Source organism: Pelodiscus sinensis, chromosome 16 (genome assembly GCF_049634645.1).
Source record: "Pelodiscus sinensis isolate JC-2024 chromosome 16, ASM4963464v1, whole genome shotgun sequence".
NCBI classification, from domain to species: domain Eukaryota; kingdom Metazoa; phylum Chordata; order Testudines; family Trionychidae; genus Pelodiscus; species Pelodiscus sinensis.
The window spans coordinates 5135467-5152983 of NC_134726.1; the positions used below are offsets into that span (position 1 = coordinate 5135467).

General features: G+C 47.1%; 1 protein-coding gene across 10 annotated transcripts in view; it reads left to right on the forward strand.

Annotated features, from left to right (window-relative positions):
- KATNIP (katanin interacting protein) overlaps positions 1-12770 on the forward strand; it is a 128147-nt gene extending 115377 nt beyond the window's left edge. For 9 of the 10 annotated variants that reach the window (XM_075899173.1, XM_075899177.1, XM_075899180.1 and 6 more), the window contains 2 exons: positions 5582-5673; positions 11024-12770. In XM_075899173.1, coding sequence (XP_075755288.1) covers positions 5582-5673; positions 11024-11082 — 151 coding nt within the window. In that variant the 3' untranslated portion in view covers positions 11083-12770. The remainder of the gene's footprint in view (positions 1-5581; positions 5674-11023) is intronic. The other variant, XM_075899176.1, reaches the window with a different exon arrangement.
- Positions 12771-17517: the final 4747 nt, after the last annotated feature.

Here is a 17517-nt window from a genome sequence, read left to right on the forward strand (position 1 = left end):
TTTCTTTCTGCTTACTTTTCCCTACAGCAGCCTATTAAACTAACCCAATATTTTCATGCACTAAACATTCCAACCAAATCAACGCACGCTATTCCTCAGTTATTGCAGGAGGAGTTCCATGCCCATCACACAGATAATAAGAAATTATTGAAGTATGTCATTAGCAGGAAGCCTGCAATACTCTCTGTGCATCTGCTGGATCACTAGAGATAAAGGGAGCAATTAAAGGGGATAAAGGCCTATGCAACAGTCTTCCCCAGACAATGTTGGGGAGATTCTCTTTACTTAGGCCTGGGCAAAATACATCCTGTGGGCTGGATCCGGCCCACCAAGCCACCGGATCCAGCTCATGGATGCTGCAGGGAACCCCAGGCAGGCTCCCTACTTGCTTCGCCCCACCCACATATGCTGCTCAGAAATGCCTCTGTGGGAAGGTTTCCCTTTAAAGACTCTGAGCCCTGGAGGGGAGGGGGAAGGCTTCAAGTTCTGCTCCCTCCCCCAGCACAATCACATTGACTGGTTTTGGCCAGAAATTAGCCAATGGGAGCTGTTTGTTTGAATAACAGGCAGTCATGAAGCACCACGCCTCCTCCACTCTGGGCTCAGTTATTCACTGGTAGTTATTCACAAAGCACAAAGCTGCACCCTGTGTGGGGGTGGGGCAGGCTCCTTGTCTGCCTGCCTACCTAAGAAACTGCTTGGCTGCTGGCTGGTAAGTCTCCTGGCCAGAGCCTGCCTCTGGCACCCCAGCTTCGGCCTTCCCATCCCCCATGCCTCCCACTCCTACCCCCCTCCTGTGCTCCAATCCCCTGCCCTAGATCACAATCCCCTCCTGCTCTAGCTTACAACCCAACCCCCTATATCCCAGTTCAGTGCCCCAGGTCACAACTGCCTCCTTCACCCAAACTCCCTCTCAGACCCCACATTCTCTTCTGCACCCTAATCTCTTTCCCCAAGCTCCCTCCTGCACCCAACCTCCATCCCAGACCCACACCTCCTCCATTAATGTCATGGAAGAGTGCGGCCCTTGACCACTTTCCAAATTCCACCATCCTGTGCTCCCCAGGCAAATCCCTGCCCTATCCCTGAGTTTACTGGAGATCCCACTCTGTCTCTCTGCCTTCAGTGGGTCCCTTATCAAAAATCATTGCCCACTTCTGTCTTTACCACTAATGGAGAGAAGGCGCTTCAGCCTGATGTGTCAAAATGAGAGCTGCTAATACAAACTGACAACTTAAAAGCAATTGGTCACCAGATCAGCTTTTTAACTCATAGGTGATTCATAGTAGTACTCAGGAGGTGCACCCTGCATTCCCCCCTCCCCCCAAAAAAATTTTAATAGCTAAATGGGGTGCCCCCTCCCTGCCCCTTTGGGTGGTCCTCCCTGCACCTATCCCCCCACAGGTACCAGTCGCCACTGTTTTATCTTGAACAATCGATCTCAAAAGAGGACGTCTGCTTATTCTTAACTAACCAACAATTTATTACTTCATTCAGAATCACATTAGTCTCAGGAATCTGAGGAAGTGGGTCTGGCCCACGAAAGCTCATCATCTAATAAACCATCTTGTTAGTCTTTAAAGTGCTACATTGTCCTGCATTTTGCTTCAACTACCCCAGACTAACACGGCTACATTTCTATCACTATTAGTCTCAGTCACATTCAAGTGTAGACAACTACCAGTGTTGTAGGTATGTACTGCGCGCGCACACACACACACAATCAATCAATTACCACAGTCTGAAGCTGAGTCTCAGCAATGATATCAAGCAACAACATAAATTATCAAGCTTTCTTGTGACATTTGCTCGTGATACTCAGTTTTCAGTTCTTTAGTCCCTAGCACTTGTATTACATTCCAAGGATGGACCTGTCCTTAATGCACTTTTAAGAGAGTGGTTACTACAGTTTGAATGGAATGGTCCAAAAGTGACATGCTTAGCATGTCAAAAGCAATTGTTAAAGGTATTGTTTTTTTTACTCTCTCATAGGCCAATGTGCATGGATATGCAAAAATCTAAAATATGGTTATTTCAGGTCTCACTAGAGAGTGTAGTTTAGGCAAGCTAACCTACAGTTATTTATATTAAAGAATAGAAAGCAAAATACCATCTTTGAAATGAAATTTCATCACTTCTTCATATCCACTTAACCTGGGATGGGGGAGAGTTCTTTCCATGTGGTTGGTTGGAGCATCAATCACACTTAGGATTCTACAGCTTCTTATTCGGTTCAGGCAACTCTCCATTTGCACATGCTGACCTCAATTTCATATACTCTAATTTCAGGGCTGGTTGGAGGAGCACCCTCTGATTTCTGCTGAATTTGTGCCAAGTGTGTGCTCAGATTTCAGCTCTGTTTTTCTATTGCTTCCAGAGGTATCCCATAGATGGTGTAGGTGTGCAACACATTTCTTCAACCCTTTTCTTATCAGAAGCCTTAATACTGGGGTCAGCAAAATATGGCCCAACATTTCTATCTGACCACACGGAGGGGGCAGGCAATGGGAGGGGAGTGCTAATGTCAGGGTGTGCCCCCGTACCTCATCTCTGCAGAGCGGGGTCAGGCAGAGAGACACACAGGAGAGCTGCTCCACTCTGAGGTATGAATGGTGACCGAGATGAGTGCTTCTCAGAGAGGCCATGCACTGTTCCTAAGATTTCTCCAGCAGTCACCTCTCCCTCTCTCTCTCTCTCTCTCTCTCTCACACACACACCCATAGTTTGTCACACACCCAGTTCTGTTCTTCACACACACACACACACACACACACACACACACACACACACACACACACACACACACACACACTGTTCCCCACACACTCTCCCAGTCTCTGTGCCACATATACTCACACATACAAAATCTGTGTCATATACACACACACAGAGTCTCCGTTTCACACATACATACTCTTTCTCTAGCCCCCTGCTCTGCCCCTTCCACCTGGGGCGCTGGCCCTTTTGGGACCCAGAGCCAGCTCCCAATGACTTCCCAAAATTCATGGAGTGACCCCCCCTGCAAAATTATTGTCTTCCTCTGCTGTATATGTTTGATTCATTTCAAGGATTGTATTTCATTATTAGTCCCTATTATCAATTGCGATCTGCCTCTTTTAGCAGGATCTCTTACTATCCCGAAGTTTTATCTTTCACCCTTCCTTCTTCCTTGTTCCAAACCATTCTTCTTACTTCTAGAATGCAACAGTTATTTACACTGAAAATCAACACCTGCCTTTTCATCTTTTAACAGAGGACATACTTCACCTTCCAGAGAGTACACACTCAGTGCATTCTTTGCTTGTACAAAAGCATTTCACATTATTAAACACTTACAATAGAAGAAGATGGATAAATATCTCCGCTTCTTGAAGGATGTAGTTCAGATTCATAAGGCAAACACATTTTTGGCTTCTAGTTTGGGGTGAAAGATTATGCATAGCACATTTGATTTACAAGGAAAGCAATGTACAGTTTATAATTTGGGGTGAAAATATGGGGCTTTGATTTTCTTGGGATAGTTTGCCCCATTTGACTTTCAGACTTATATAGCCTGTCATTTCTAGTTTGCTTAACTTGCAGCTTCCCCATTCATCTCTTGATCTACTCACAGACACAGTGTGCAAAACCAACGAGGAGTCCTGTGGCACTGTAGAGACTAATACATGTATGAGGGTGTAAGCGTTCTCTAAGATGCCATAGGACTTGTTTTTGCACATACAGACTGACTCAGCGATCCCACTGAGACTTTTCACAACGTGCACTTGGCCACTTTGCACAGGACAGCAAGGTGTCACTCTTGCATGTAACATGGAGTTCTTTTCAGGTTGATTATGAGGGAGAAAGAGGTTTTATCCAGCACTGATTCTGAGAGAGTCTTGCCTAGTTGATTAATGGTACTCCCATTTAGCCCTTGCAGTTTCTGTTCTTTGGAAGATCTTCTACCATTGGTTGATCTGTGGGTCATTAGACACAGTATCTCACACAATGTCAATCATCTTCTGATTGTCTTTACTTCCTACATGGATGTTGGTTTGAGGTCCAACAGGAGGAAAGTTTTTCTACGGCTCTGTCTACACTTGCAGAGTTTTTTCGCTGACAGTTTTGTCAGTGATAGAAAAGCGCTAAAAGAAAAGCACTGGTTTGTGTTCACTTGGTGTTCCACTGGTGTCAGTGCCTGTTTACGGATGCAGCACTTGCACTGCAGAGGAGAGGAGCGCACTGGGTTGCTATCCCAATAGGCACTGCTCCAGGACACCAAGAAAATTGTTGTTGTGGCAGGGGTGGATGTGTGTATGTGTGACAGTTGCAGGAAGCAAACTGTCTTGAGGCAGGAGACCCGGAATTCAACCCCCACCTCTCTCCCTAACTCTGTACAGCACATTCTATCTGCCTGCCTCTGGTCGCACTGTGGGAGGCTGCAGGAGCATCCCAAGCAATGAATGGTTTTGTGTCCCAGACCAGTGACAACACCAGTCCTCAGAACAGATCTAAAGGGGAGGGGCATGTACCTGCAGGCAGGTCTCCTGAGTTTCAAGGAGCAGCCCCCTGCTCTCCATTGTGGGACAGCTCCGGGGGAGGGCAATTAGAATCAAGTGTCTTCACTGGCACATCAGTGCAAAAGCATCTGAGTAAGAAGCAAAAAAGACTCTTGTGGGGGGAGGAGGGGTTATTTTGGGGCTGAAACTTCTGAGTTTCAGCACAAAATGTGGATTTCCGGTGAAGATGCTAGTGTAATTTTTTTTCACAAAAACCTGAAATTTGGACTAAAACTGGCAAGTATGCCCAAAAGAATCAGTAGTTATTAATCATTCAAGGCATATCTGTTCTATAATGGCTATTACAGGTGTTATTGTGGAAATTCAGTTAAGCATCCAGTTGACATTTTTTCTGTATTTAGTAGGATTTAAATTTGATTAGATTTTGAAGCTATTGACTTCTGCTTATAAGGGAACAGACAGTCTGTCTGCAATCTAGACACAAATGTTGCATTGGTTTAGCTAAAATCGACTTTTAAATAAACCAGTCCCATATGGACACCACTGAGACTGTAAAGAGAGAATATTTTCAACAGGGGGGCTAATTTGGCAATATTGAACCAGTTTACCACAGGTTGGATTCTCTGTTGCACGAAGTCTTTAAATCAAGAATTGATGTGCTTCTAGAAGATACATTTTAGTTCAACCAGAAGTTATGAGCTTGATGCAGGAATCACTGAGCTACACAAGGTTGCAGTGGTTTAATGACGTTGATTTTAAAACAGATTTTGGTTCAGATGGTCAGATGCTGCATGTAGATAAGGCTGAATAGGCTGCGGACTGGGTGTGGACAGTGGGAATGGATGCTTGAGAGCAGCCCAGGTGACAAATCAATTGTGAGGAATAACTTCCGGTTCTCACATTTATAACTGTAGGAAATAAAGGGGAAGCCTCACCCGTCCAGGCTGCGACTCACAAAAGGCAGTAGTGTCAGTGTGCCGTCTCACAGTGGGTTTGGTAACACATTGCAGAGCTTCCTCATAGCTGCAACAGTGTCTATGGAATGTTGGTTCTCCCGGCTATTGGTCTGTTTTTCATCTTAGCAGCAATCATGTAGAGGACCAGGATGTACGAATGATGAACGAAAACCAGATTGTCACAAACTCCAAAAAGAAGCAGGCTGCTGCTGACCCAGGTGAGTTTTGTTTCTGTACAAGAATGTTTAGCTCATTTTCTGCAGGCACAGAATGAATAACGGGCACATTTTTTTGCAGATATAAAATCACCAAGGGTATGTCTACACTACAGCGCTAATTCGAACTAACTTAGTTCGAATTAGTTAATTCGAACTAAGCTAATTCGAACTAACGGATCCAGACTAAAAAACTAGTTCGAATTAGCGTTTTGCTAATTCGAACTAGCATGTCCACACAGAGTGGACCCTGAACCAGGGTTAAGGATGGCCGGAAGCAGTGCCGGCAGGGCATCAGATGAGGACTTAGAGTATGGAGCTGCTGTCTCTGGCTAGCCGAGGGCTGTGCTTAAAGGGACCTGACCCCCACCCCGGACAGACAGTTCTCAGGGGTGCCCCGCTTGCAAAGCAGTCCTGGCTTGGATTGCCCGGAGTACCCACACTGGGCACATCACAGCACTCGGCCATCAGACCGGCTGCACTTGCCGCAGGCTGCCATCTGGGGAGGGGGGGCTGCAGGAGAGGTTCCACCCCCAGAAGCCCGCAGAGCCAGCCCAGTCCTCCCCATTGGGGGCTTGTACCCCATTCCTCCCTCACCTCCTTCCACTTACCTTTCCCTAGCCCCCCTTCCTGATGTACAAAATAAAGGACAATTGTGTTCAAAAATAGAATCTCTCTTTATTGAACAAAACTGGGGGAGACTGGGAAAAGGAGGTGGGAGAGGGGAAGAGAGAGGGTGGGAGAGGGGAGGGCAGCTACAATGATGAGGGGTTTGGAACAGGTCCCATATGAAGAGAGGCTAAAGAGACTGGGACTTTTCAGCTTAGAAAAGAGGAGATGGAGGGGGGATATGATAGAGGTCTATAAAAGCATGAGTGGGGTGGAGAGGGTGCATACAGAAAAGTTCTTCATTAGTTCTCATAATAGAAGGACTAGAGGACACCAAAGGAAAGGAATGGGTAGCAGGCTTCAAACTAATAACAGAAAGTTCTTCTTCACAAAGCAAATAGTCAACCTGTGGAACTCCTTGCTGCAGGAGGCTGTGAAGGCTAGAACTAGAACAGAGTTTAAAGAGAAGTTAGATAAAGTCATGGAGGTTGGGTCCATGGAGTGGTATTAGCCAGGGGGTAGGAGTGGTGTCCCTGCCCGAAGTTTGTGGAAGGCTGGAGAGGGATGGCACGAGACAAATGGCTTGGTCACTGTCTTCGGTCCATCCCCTCCAGGGTCCCTAGGGTTGGCCGCTGTCGGCAGACAGGCTACTGGGCTAGATGGACCTTTGGTCTGACCCAGTACGGCCATTCTAAGCTCAGGGCTCAGGGTCGGGGGTCTCAGTGGACCCCCTTGATTTTCATGCAAACCTGCTCCTGGGTGGCCAGGCTGGCAGCTCTCCTGCCCTAGACGGCCGCTTTCCTGTGCCTAGTGCGGAGGTCGTGGACGAGGTCCACGATGTCTGCACTAGACCAGGCAGGTGCCTGCCTCTTGCAGTCCTGGGCAAGCTCCCGGGAGCCGCCAGCCTGGTCCTGGGAAGAGGGGGAGGGCTGGGGGGCATCAGGTGGCTGGCTCGAGCCGTGCCAGGTGCAGGGTCTGCTGGCTAGGTGCTGGCAGGCTTGCACCTGGCACGGGCATCGTAGCCAGCCCGTGCCCCTTTAAGGGGTCCGGGGCCGGGAGGGGGGCAATAGAGTTTCCCTGGTGTTGGCCAGAGTGGCCACCAGGGAAAGCTGGGGAGGGCTAGCCTCCCACTAGTTCGAATTAAGGGGCTACACACCCCTTAATTCGAACTAGTAAGTTCGAACTAGGCTTAGTCCTCGTACAATGAGGTTTACCTAGTTCGAACTAAGCGCTCCGCTAGTTCGAATTAAGTTCGAACTAGCGGAGCGCTAGTGTAGCGCCTATCAAAGTTCATTCGAACTAACGTCTGTTAGTTCGAATTAACTTTGTAGTGTAGACATACTCCAAGAGTTTAGAAAGTGGGGATCCTCCAATCAATGTATCTCCCTTCCCTGCAACCACTGTCTTATAAGGGCTAATTTAAGTTCCTCCTGCCCCAGCATGACAGCAGGACCCCTTAGTCTAGACCTCACCTCTGCCACAGAGCAGTAGGCCCTCTTCTCCAGACCGGCTTAATGTAACTACATTCTTGAACTCTCACAGCTCTAGGGACAGCTCTGCTCAGCTTACAGCTTGAGGGATAATAGGTGAGAAGACTTATCGCGTCTCTCCTCCTCTCAATTCACATAAAGTAGCCCCTTCCCCTCCTCACTTTGCCTTCTCTCCATGGCTTTCCCAACTGTAAAAAGTGAGCCCTTGCTCACCTCTCTAGATCCCTCCTGGCCTGTTTCCAACATGCTTGCAAAGTGGAAATACCACAGCACGATGAATACAGCCTGTGCCTGCTCCTAGCCGACTAGGCAGTTTATTTTCACAGAGTTAGCAGGTTGAATTACAGACTCTGGCAAAGCCTGTTCTGTAACTTGACCTGCTAACTTGTGAGAACTACAAATGTCCTCGTCTTTGCTGGAATTGCCTCGCATTTATGAACTTGAGCTAGCTATGTGGAACCCCCGAGGGAGGGCAAGCAAAGCCCTCAAGAATCCCTCAGACAGGAAGCAGAAAACATGCTGCAGGACCTCCTTGTTCACCCCTCCAGCGTCTCACTGTTCTCATGGAAGCAATCAGTCAGCCCAAATCTGATCAATCGTATTACTAATAATTAATAAATAAATTGGCAGTGCTTTGTAGACATTACTGAGACATAGTGGAGTGTGTTACCATCCTGAATATGAGGATTCGTGGGACTTGATCCCAGGGAGAAGTAGCAGCATTTTAAATGTAGACTTGCCCTCCGAGTGTCACAGCTACATACAAGCTGGAACAGATTGTTTAGCATAAATCGTTAATGCACATTTCAAGGAACCATTCAAGATTAAGTGGCCCATTAACATCCCTGTAGTCATGAGGAGGAAAGGGGGGGAGGAGCAGCTGTCGGAGTTGTTTTAATGGGCTATAGATTGTTGTAATAAGCCATAAATCCAGAGTGTCTGGCTGGAAGGGTGAGGAAGATCTGTGTGAGCTTGAAAGCTTGTCTCTCACCAACAGAAGGCAGTGGGTAACCTAGGGTGCGGGAAGCAAGCCCTCAGCCCAGTGCCTTCCACCCAAGACCCTGCACCTGCTGACCATAGCTACTGTGTGGCCTCCAGCCTCCCTCCCCCCGCCCTCCAAAGGACAAGCAGCCTGCAGCCTGCTTTCCCTTCTACCCTCAAGTGCCTTCTCCCACCCCTGTAGCATGGGTGGTCCCCCGTGCCCATGGAGCATGGTCACCCGCAGCCCTGTCCTCCCACCCCTCCCAGCCTCGGAGCATAGGATTGGATGGTGGTGCATGGTCCCAGTCTTGGTGGGGCTGAAGCCCAGGCAGCCCCAGGAGACTGGGGGAGCCATACTGACTGGGGCAGGGCCGGGGTGGAGTCTGGGTGGGGCCAGCTTAGCAGTTTGGGAAGGCATTGCCTTCCCTTACCTCTTATACCTGCCGCCCATGAGTCCAATAAAATATATTACCTCAGCCGCTTTGTCAGGGGCGGCAGGTATCATAGGCAGGGGAAGACATTGCCTTCCCAAACCGCCAGCCTGACCCCGCCCACACTCTGCCCCCAGAACGCTTACCGTAGGCGTTCTGGGGGTGGACTGTTGCTGCCGACGCAGTAGTGCTAACGATGTAGATCAGCTGACTAAGATGGTACACTTCATCTCTTGTGCCTAAGTTCCTTCAGCTCAGGTCCTAGCAACAGCTATCCTCTGCCTCACTGTGCTCCCCGGCCTCTGGCACAAAACCCTCAGGCTACTGAACATCCACACCTGTGCTTCCTTGGCCTACTGCCTGTGCCTTTTCAGCCTACCACCTGCAGTTGGATGGCCCAAAGAAGGGGATGAATGAAGTACACCCTCACTCTGTGTGCTGAAATTGTATACAACACCGACTGTGCCTCCAGAAGACAAAGCTCTGTTTTTGTGTGTGCTAACTGTGGCTTTACCCCAGTTTCCTCCTGCACTACGCGCCTCCCTGAACCTGCCACCCACGAACTTGGTGCAATTAATTCACCACAATCAAGAAGAAGGGGACACTTCAAGAATTCTGAGAAGGACTACAAATGTATACAGACAGCCAGAGACAGGAGGGCCAGCTTCAGTACACAAGAAAGTCTGGTTAGCCACTAAGAATCTCGCCATAAACAGGCCACCTCGCAAGCTAGACCACTGATTCCTTAGAAACTACCAGTTTTGTCAGAAAATCAGCCCTATCTCCTTCAAACTCCGTTTATGCATTCCCTCAAATTGCACCTGATCTTCCTTTTTTCTCTCTTGAATCCTGGTTCCAGAGCAAACACAGGCACTGCCCTCGCCGGCTCAAAACCATGAAGAATACCAGGTCCATGCCATGCTGGACTCTGGACTGAAGTGCAGTCAGTTGTGGTACCTTCCATCCTGGGAAGGCTGTGATCCCAGGGAGTGCTCCTAGGAGCCTGCCAATAATGTTTACACTCCTGGTCTTGTACACGAGTTTCCCAGCAAACCTGGTCCTACAGTACCCCAGGAGCAGTCCTGAAGGATGTAGGGTATGATATGAGGATTCGCAGATCAGGAGTTTGAGACCCCTGCATTAGATCATCCAGTGTGACCTCTTATGTGTTCCAGACCATTCGATTTTACCGCTATCCCTGTAGGACCCCAGTAATTTGTTTGGCTGAAGCAGGTGTGGTCAATAAGTGGCCCACAGGCCAGACACGGTTCACCAGGGTTAGCCCTGTTGGGCCATCAGATGCTCCATTTACCTGTGTGTCCACTAGTACAGCCACTTGCAGCCCCTGTTGGCCGTGCTTTGCTGTTCACAGCCATTGGGATCTGCAGAAAGCAGTAGCCTGGCCTGTGCCACTTCATGCAGCTCCCAGTGGCTGGGAACAACAAACTGCAGCCAATGGGAGCAGCCAATGGCTGTGCCTGTGGATGCTGAGGTAAATAACGTGTCTGGTGGCCCACCAGGGACTAATCCTGGTGAACAGTATTCAGCCTGCAGGCTGCTTATTGCTGATCCCTAGGCTAAATCGTGTCTTCCAGAAAAGCAACCAGTCTGGAACTGAAGATCTCAAGGGATGGAGAATCCACCCATTCCCTTAATAGTTTGATCCAATGGTTAATCATTCCTTACTCAGATAGTGGAGAGGTTCTCTTTCTCTGGGGTCCAGTACCAAGGAGGAAGGTTTCTATCGGGGTGGAAAAGGGAACTGATTCTTCTCTCCTGGTTTAACTTAATTATCAATATGTATTATGGGTCTAAAAACAACATACTTTTGTGTCCTGGCAGCTTTACGTCCAAAAACCTGCATACGTGACAAAGCAATGCTGAGGAGGAAAAGACACTGAGGAGTTCTGAGCTGGAAGCCCCAAGCCCACCCAGCTGAGACGCCTGCCATCTGGCACTTCCGATGGCAAATCAGCCATGTGGCAGATGTGTGCCACTTGGCACTCTGGAACCGTCACCCAATGCCTGAGATCTTTTACTGTCTAAAGATGAGAAGTTCCATGTGATGGAGGAAGCTGTTTAGAAATGAAATTTGAAGTATACGCTGATAGTGTTTCTTATTATGTCAGCATCTATGCTCTCTGCCTTTTCATTCCCTGTTACCTGGTCTGGCAGTTAACAGTATAAGTCAAGTCACTGTTAATTGCTACCTAATGCTACCTAAATGGGCCTGCTTTTGAACAAGACCCTTAATGCTAACTGGAGTCCAGTCCCAATGTGTACACAGAGCTTTAGGGAAGCAGTCTTGTAGAACTGAGAAGAGGCCTTCAGGGTTGTATTTGAGATCTAGACTCTCACATTTTAAAGTGCTGGCTGGCCACAAAGTCCTTTAAGCCTGTAAATCATTTCTCTTCCAGTTCAGGTAATTTGTGTCTAATCCACTGGAAAATGTACATATTAGGAAAAACTGTGCTTCAGGGGAAAACACTCCACTAGCTTCCTCGGAACACTATGAAGTAGTGCTGTTAGAGTTGAGAACATTGCTTTTGATGCCCATAGAAACGCCTTTCCCCCCATTCCTCCAACAAACAGCGGTATCAATGATGGCATGGGAATTGCCCTTTAGAAATTCAGGTCAGGAAGCATAGCAAATTGCTCAGTTCTCATTTTTGCAATGAAAGGATTTGAAATAATGACAATTTTGCATTAATTTTACTATTGTAAAAATAGCAAAAAATGTGTATCTGACCCATTACCGCCTGATACATCCTTTGTAACTCTGCTGGTAAAACTCTCCTCTTGTCTTTTAGACACACATTGTTATATACTAGATTGTGTGCAGAGGCTGTAACGACACATGCCATGTACTGCACAAAACAGATCTAGTGTCATCTATTGTCAATATAGTGCACTCATCCTGGCAAACTAAGTGCTTTCCCATTGGTAGGTAACTTGTGTTCCATATATGATTGGATTATATTTCTAGATCTAATTCTGAAGTCTCCAGCTACATTGTACTGTAAGTGTGGTGTTATGCAACTAAACACGTGATGAAAAATCCTGACTGTGTTGCAGGATGCGGTTGTGTATCATTTTCACTTTAAACTTGTAGCTGATTATAATGTATAAATCTCTTTTCCATTGAAAAGATTCTTCCTTATCCCCGTTAGAGAATTCCCAGTTTTCACCGTGCAAGGGAGACACTGAAATACCATAAGATGCATTTGTTTTTAGCAAGATGCTATTTTTAAACAGAAAGCAGAGACTTGCCACTGCAATTCCTGATACAGCACTGCTGCCAATTCTAGGCTACATCAGGATTATCTGAGAATCTGAGAGCTTGTATATTTGCTTATAAAATATATATTTTAGACTTTCCTTTGGTCAGAACTGTTTGCTGAGTTGTAAAGCACAAGTGAAATGAAATGTGCTCCCCCAGATTTCTGTGTATTGATATTGCAGCTATATATAATATTTTGTATTTAAAACAAAAAGAACTTTTTACTTTCTCTAAATATAAAATAGATTTATATCTCTATTTCAATATCATTAAAATGCTGTTATATGGAAATATTGGTGTTCTGGCTATTACCATGAAAAAGGCTCATTGTAACACCCAGGAGATAAAAGGTAAAGTCACTTCAACAGAGCAGGTGTAAGACCCTGACTAGGCATACTGTTAATGGAAGTGTCCTCTTGGCTCCTTGAAGGCATCTGTCCACATCATAGAGCACATGTATAATGTTCCACTCTTGGCCCTTTCTGCTCAAGACTCCCCTGGCAACAAAAGGGAGTGCTGCCAATCAGGACTGGAGTGGTTTTGGGATATTGGGGGTCCAGGTGAGGACTGAGGGACTGTGGTAGGGATGTAAGAGGAATCAGGGTTACAGTTAAGGTTATTATCTTTCAGAACTTGTCTACACAGTGGGATAATGTGATCAATGGGGTGTGATTGTTAAAGTGTACTGTGTTACACGGTGGTGTGTTTTACCATATCGGTGTTAGAAACAGCACTATGTTAAAGTGCACTGGGGAGCCGGTAGTGCACAACTGCAGGATCCACATTTAATTAATTGCATTAGTATGCCAGACATTAGTGTGCTTTAGAAATCCCACTTCCATAGAGCCCACTACCCCCACTGTGTAGACACGTCCTCAGTCAGGCAAAAGCTACACTGCTCTTCTAAGCAATGTTGACACCCAGTGAAGGATTGGCCAACCCTTCTCTCTACCTCTGCTGCTTGTCTTCCCTGAAAGCTACCTTCATGTGCATGTTTCCTGTGGCTCCCAACATCCAGGTGCAATAAATGTTGTTGACAAAGTCAGCCTTCCAGATATTGTCATGGCTGAAGGGTGAAAAGCGATCTGGAAGTTTTACTCTGAGAAAGGCCCGATAGAAGTTATCTTGTAAATAGATACTGACTATTCTAGGAACAGTGCATTAGTTCTAAACTGTAACAGTAGTGAAGGGCTAATGTTTTAGGTCCCAGGCATTTTGCAGCAGCATCACAAAAGCCTAGAAAAATTAGTAGCCACAATTCATGACTGTAACAGCTAACTAGGATAGCAATGGTGGAAGCTATAGTGTAGATGGGACTTAGACATTGTTGTACAAATGCTTGAGTCCTAAGCATAGTTAAGAGTCTGCCTCGGCTGCCCAGTAGAGCTGCATCTAGGGTTGCCAGGTGTCCGGTTTTGAACCGGACAGTCCAGTATTTGAGCTTTCTGTTCAGGAAACAAATTGCAAAAATGTAAATGAGAAAATATAAATGTCCGGTATTTTCTAAATAAGATTTAATGTAGATTGTGATGTAATGTCAAGTGTGTCCGGTATTTTTGTTGAAACCATCTGGCAACCTAGGCCTGCACCAACTGTGAATTATGATGACAAAGTTTGCTAGTATAGCTGCAACCCAAAAGAAACCACGTGGAATAATGTTAGGAAGGCAAGTAATCCGAGAACTGTTGTACTGTGCACTTGCTCAGCTCTACTGGTGGTAAAAATTGTGAGAATGAGTGTGTACAAGGCTCCTGGCAGCCACTGGCATTTTGAGCATTGTTGTCTTCATTGACGCAAAGCACATCTGTGTGGCCACATCTTGTCTACTCTGTCGTTCCCACTACTGCCACCAAAAGCTGAAATGTTAGCAAAATGTGAGCACCTGTATACATGTTTACTTAGTGTGTGGCAAAATGGGGGTGAATCTACAGCCCATTGCACAATAACTGGTCATGGGAATGAACCCTACTACTGCACACCAAACATTCAAGTTTGTAGTGTGCAATAAAAAGCAAAATGCAGGACAATGTAGCACTTTAAAGACTAACAAGATGGTTTATTAGATGATGAGCTTTCGTGGGCCAGACCCACTTCCTCAGATCAAAAAAAATGGCAGAGTCCAAATGAGCATGGAGCGCATGCTACGCTGGTACACTGTAAAGTCAAATGCTGGTCGGTAGTGTACCAGCATAGCATCACTATGTAGACAAGCCTGCTGAAAGTCTTGGAGAACTAGAATCTAACCGAATGACAATTATTGGTTCTTCTTCAAGGAGTGTCCCTGTGGGTGCTCACCTTAGGCACCCAGACACCTACGGTGGTGCACCCATAGGGACAACCATCTCGAAGAACCTTAGTGACTGCACCCGGTGAGTATCCTTCCTTTCTGAGCTTGTTAAAAGCTTCCCTGACTTGTAACACTTTTTATGTCAATGCGCACTGAACCTCAGTTCCTCATTGGTGAAATGGAGACAGTCTTTCCCTCCTCTTTAGTGTTTGAGGTGCTCAGACTCTACACTTGTAGGGGCCATGCAAAGGCCTAAGGAGATCGAGTTGAGTGTTGTATTTCGAAGGGCTAGGTAACTGAAGTGCAGGTGCTGAGTAACAGGACAGCTGACAGTACTGAAATACATCTGTTGCAACAGCTTTGAAAACAGGCCCAGAGTAATGGACACATACTAGCATCCAAATAAACTCGAATGATCGGCCATGGAAATGCTGCCCATTCTCCTCTATGCTAGCCAGGGCATCATTCAAAATAATATAGTCACTCACATTTGCAAAATCTCCCAGTGTCTTGCAGAAAAAGGATAGGCTGTTGGAGCCAGGCACTCATGGGGTTTGCAGTGGACCCATTGATTAAGTGCGTCCCAGTGCGGGAAGCAAGTTTCCGTATTTCCTCCCCAAGGCGGGATGGTTTTCAAATGCATGGCCAGAACCCTTCTCAGAGCCCTCCCCCATGGATGTTTGCACAGTCATGAGTGGCTGGGCCCTCTGCAGGGTCCACACTCCCCTCCACAGGGAGCCAAGCCAGTGTACGGGCTGCTGAGGCTTCATGAGCAGTCTCGACAAAACAAACGTTTTCAAATTGGCAGTGACCGAGCAGCCCCAACTGTCCCTGTGTTACACCCTGGGCAACGTTCCTCCACTCCTCTGGCCACTGTCCTTGCCTCAGATTGTGCCCAGCACTGCCACGGCCAGAGGGACCCTTTGGGAGCCTGAGTGTGAACCAGTGGTGGATTTAAAGTTAGTTGGGCCCTGTGCTCAGCTTCCTTTTTTGGGGCCCCCTGGGGACCCAGCCAAGACAAAGAACATTCCCTTCCTGCCCTTCCATTTTTCATTCTGCTTTTCTCCGTCCTCCTAGATTATAAGTAATAAAAAGTAAATGAAAAAAGTGAGGGGCCTTGATTGGTTCCGTAGTCTTAACTTTTTTTTACAGACCACTTGAAAATTGCTGAGGGTCTCAGTGGACGACTTAACGATCTGTCTAAATATCATTTGTACCATTCACTAACTATTGTAAAGTGCTTTGGATACGGGTGCTTTATAAAAAAAAACAGAATCCTCGTGGCTGTGGTGACAGTTTCAGGCGCCCCAGTGGCCCTGCACTGGCTGGCCCGGAGATATGGGCAGAGACCCACGTATGCTCTACCTAAAGGTAAGGGTGGCACAGTTTCACTAGTCACCTGAGCGCCCTGGGCTCTCCATCCCCTGGTCGCTATCCCCCTCACCCACGGGCAGCCATCACTCACCAGGTGGCAGCCAGCAGCATGAACAGGGGCTGGAGGGCTTCAGAGGAGCACTGGGTAGCCAGCGGCTGGAGAATGGTGCTTTCTAGCTTCAAAGCGCCGCTTTTCTCCGGCCGGCTGTGCTGCTGTCCCGTGCTCCTCTGAAGTCTTCCAGCCTATGTTTACACTGCTCATCACCTCTTCCCGGCTCTCCTGAGGCTGCAGCCTGCAGGCAAGTCTCCCTGCTCTTCTGCCCCCTTACCCCCACAGCCCTCTCTACAGAGGGACTGTCCGCCCCCGCACCCCAGAGTGGCCGCCCCCTGCGTGGGAGGAGGTGCTGGACAGCCCGACTCTTGGGGCCCCATGTCATTGGGGGACTCCCCATGCCAGGGCACCGTATGTTTAATTGTAAATCCACCTCTGCTGTCAGCAGGGGACTGCCTGTGCTCCATGACACCAGACACTGCTCACACAGTAGCTATGCCTGCAGCATTAACTGCAACAGCCTCTCTGCACCTGCAGCTGAGCAAGTGAACAAGGCCTTAGCCAACACAAGAGCTGGGAGGCCTCACTAGAGCTGGCTGGAAATTGTCCAGCTACATGGTCTGTTTCTTTTTTTAATGGGACTGTGCTGGTTTTCCTCTAAGTTAGAAGAGTTTGAAAAAGGTCTTTGTTGTAACAAAAAATTCCCAGGACATTAGCAGCCCTTAATTAAACTGAGATTGTGTTAACAAGAGGGGGGCTGGGACAACCCAAGATGTGACTGTTGTAAAAATCTGCTTTAACAACCTTAAGCTTTCTCTTAAAAATTCCTTTACCTTCAACGATTACTGTTTATTACCAATTACAGAAGAGACAAACCTTACAGGATGCAAAAAAAAAAAAAAATCTGAAACAAAGTAGTTGTTAGGTTAAAGGTTAAAACACGGTAACTTTAAAACAATTATTCACCCTGTTTTACAATTAAAAGCAGCAATGTCAATGGTTTGCTTGGCATGCTTGTTCCAAACAAGATCAACACATTTAAGGATTTAAAAACAGGCTTGCTGGCTTGTCAAGGTACAAGATGTAATGGGATATTCACCTCACACTTGCTCTGGAGGGGTTAATGGAGACAGATGAGCCAATTCACCAATTAGGCCACAAGCTGGGAAAATTAAGACGGATGGGAAAGCCCTAATTAGGAGAAGATCACCTCTGTAGGAACAGGCAGGGCTCCTGCAAAGCTGGGGCACTCTCCCTGTTATTTATCTGCACATCTATGCAAGGGGCCCTGATCTTTGATGAAAGCTGAGGCTATAGGGATGAAAACAACAATAGCAGCTCCC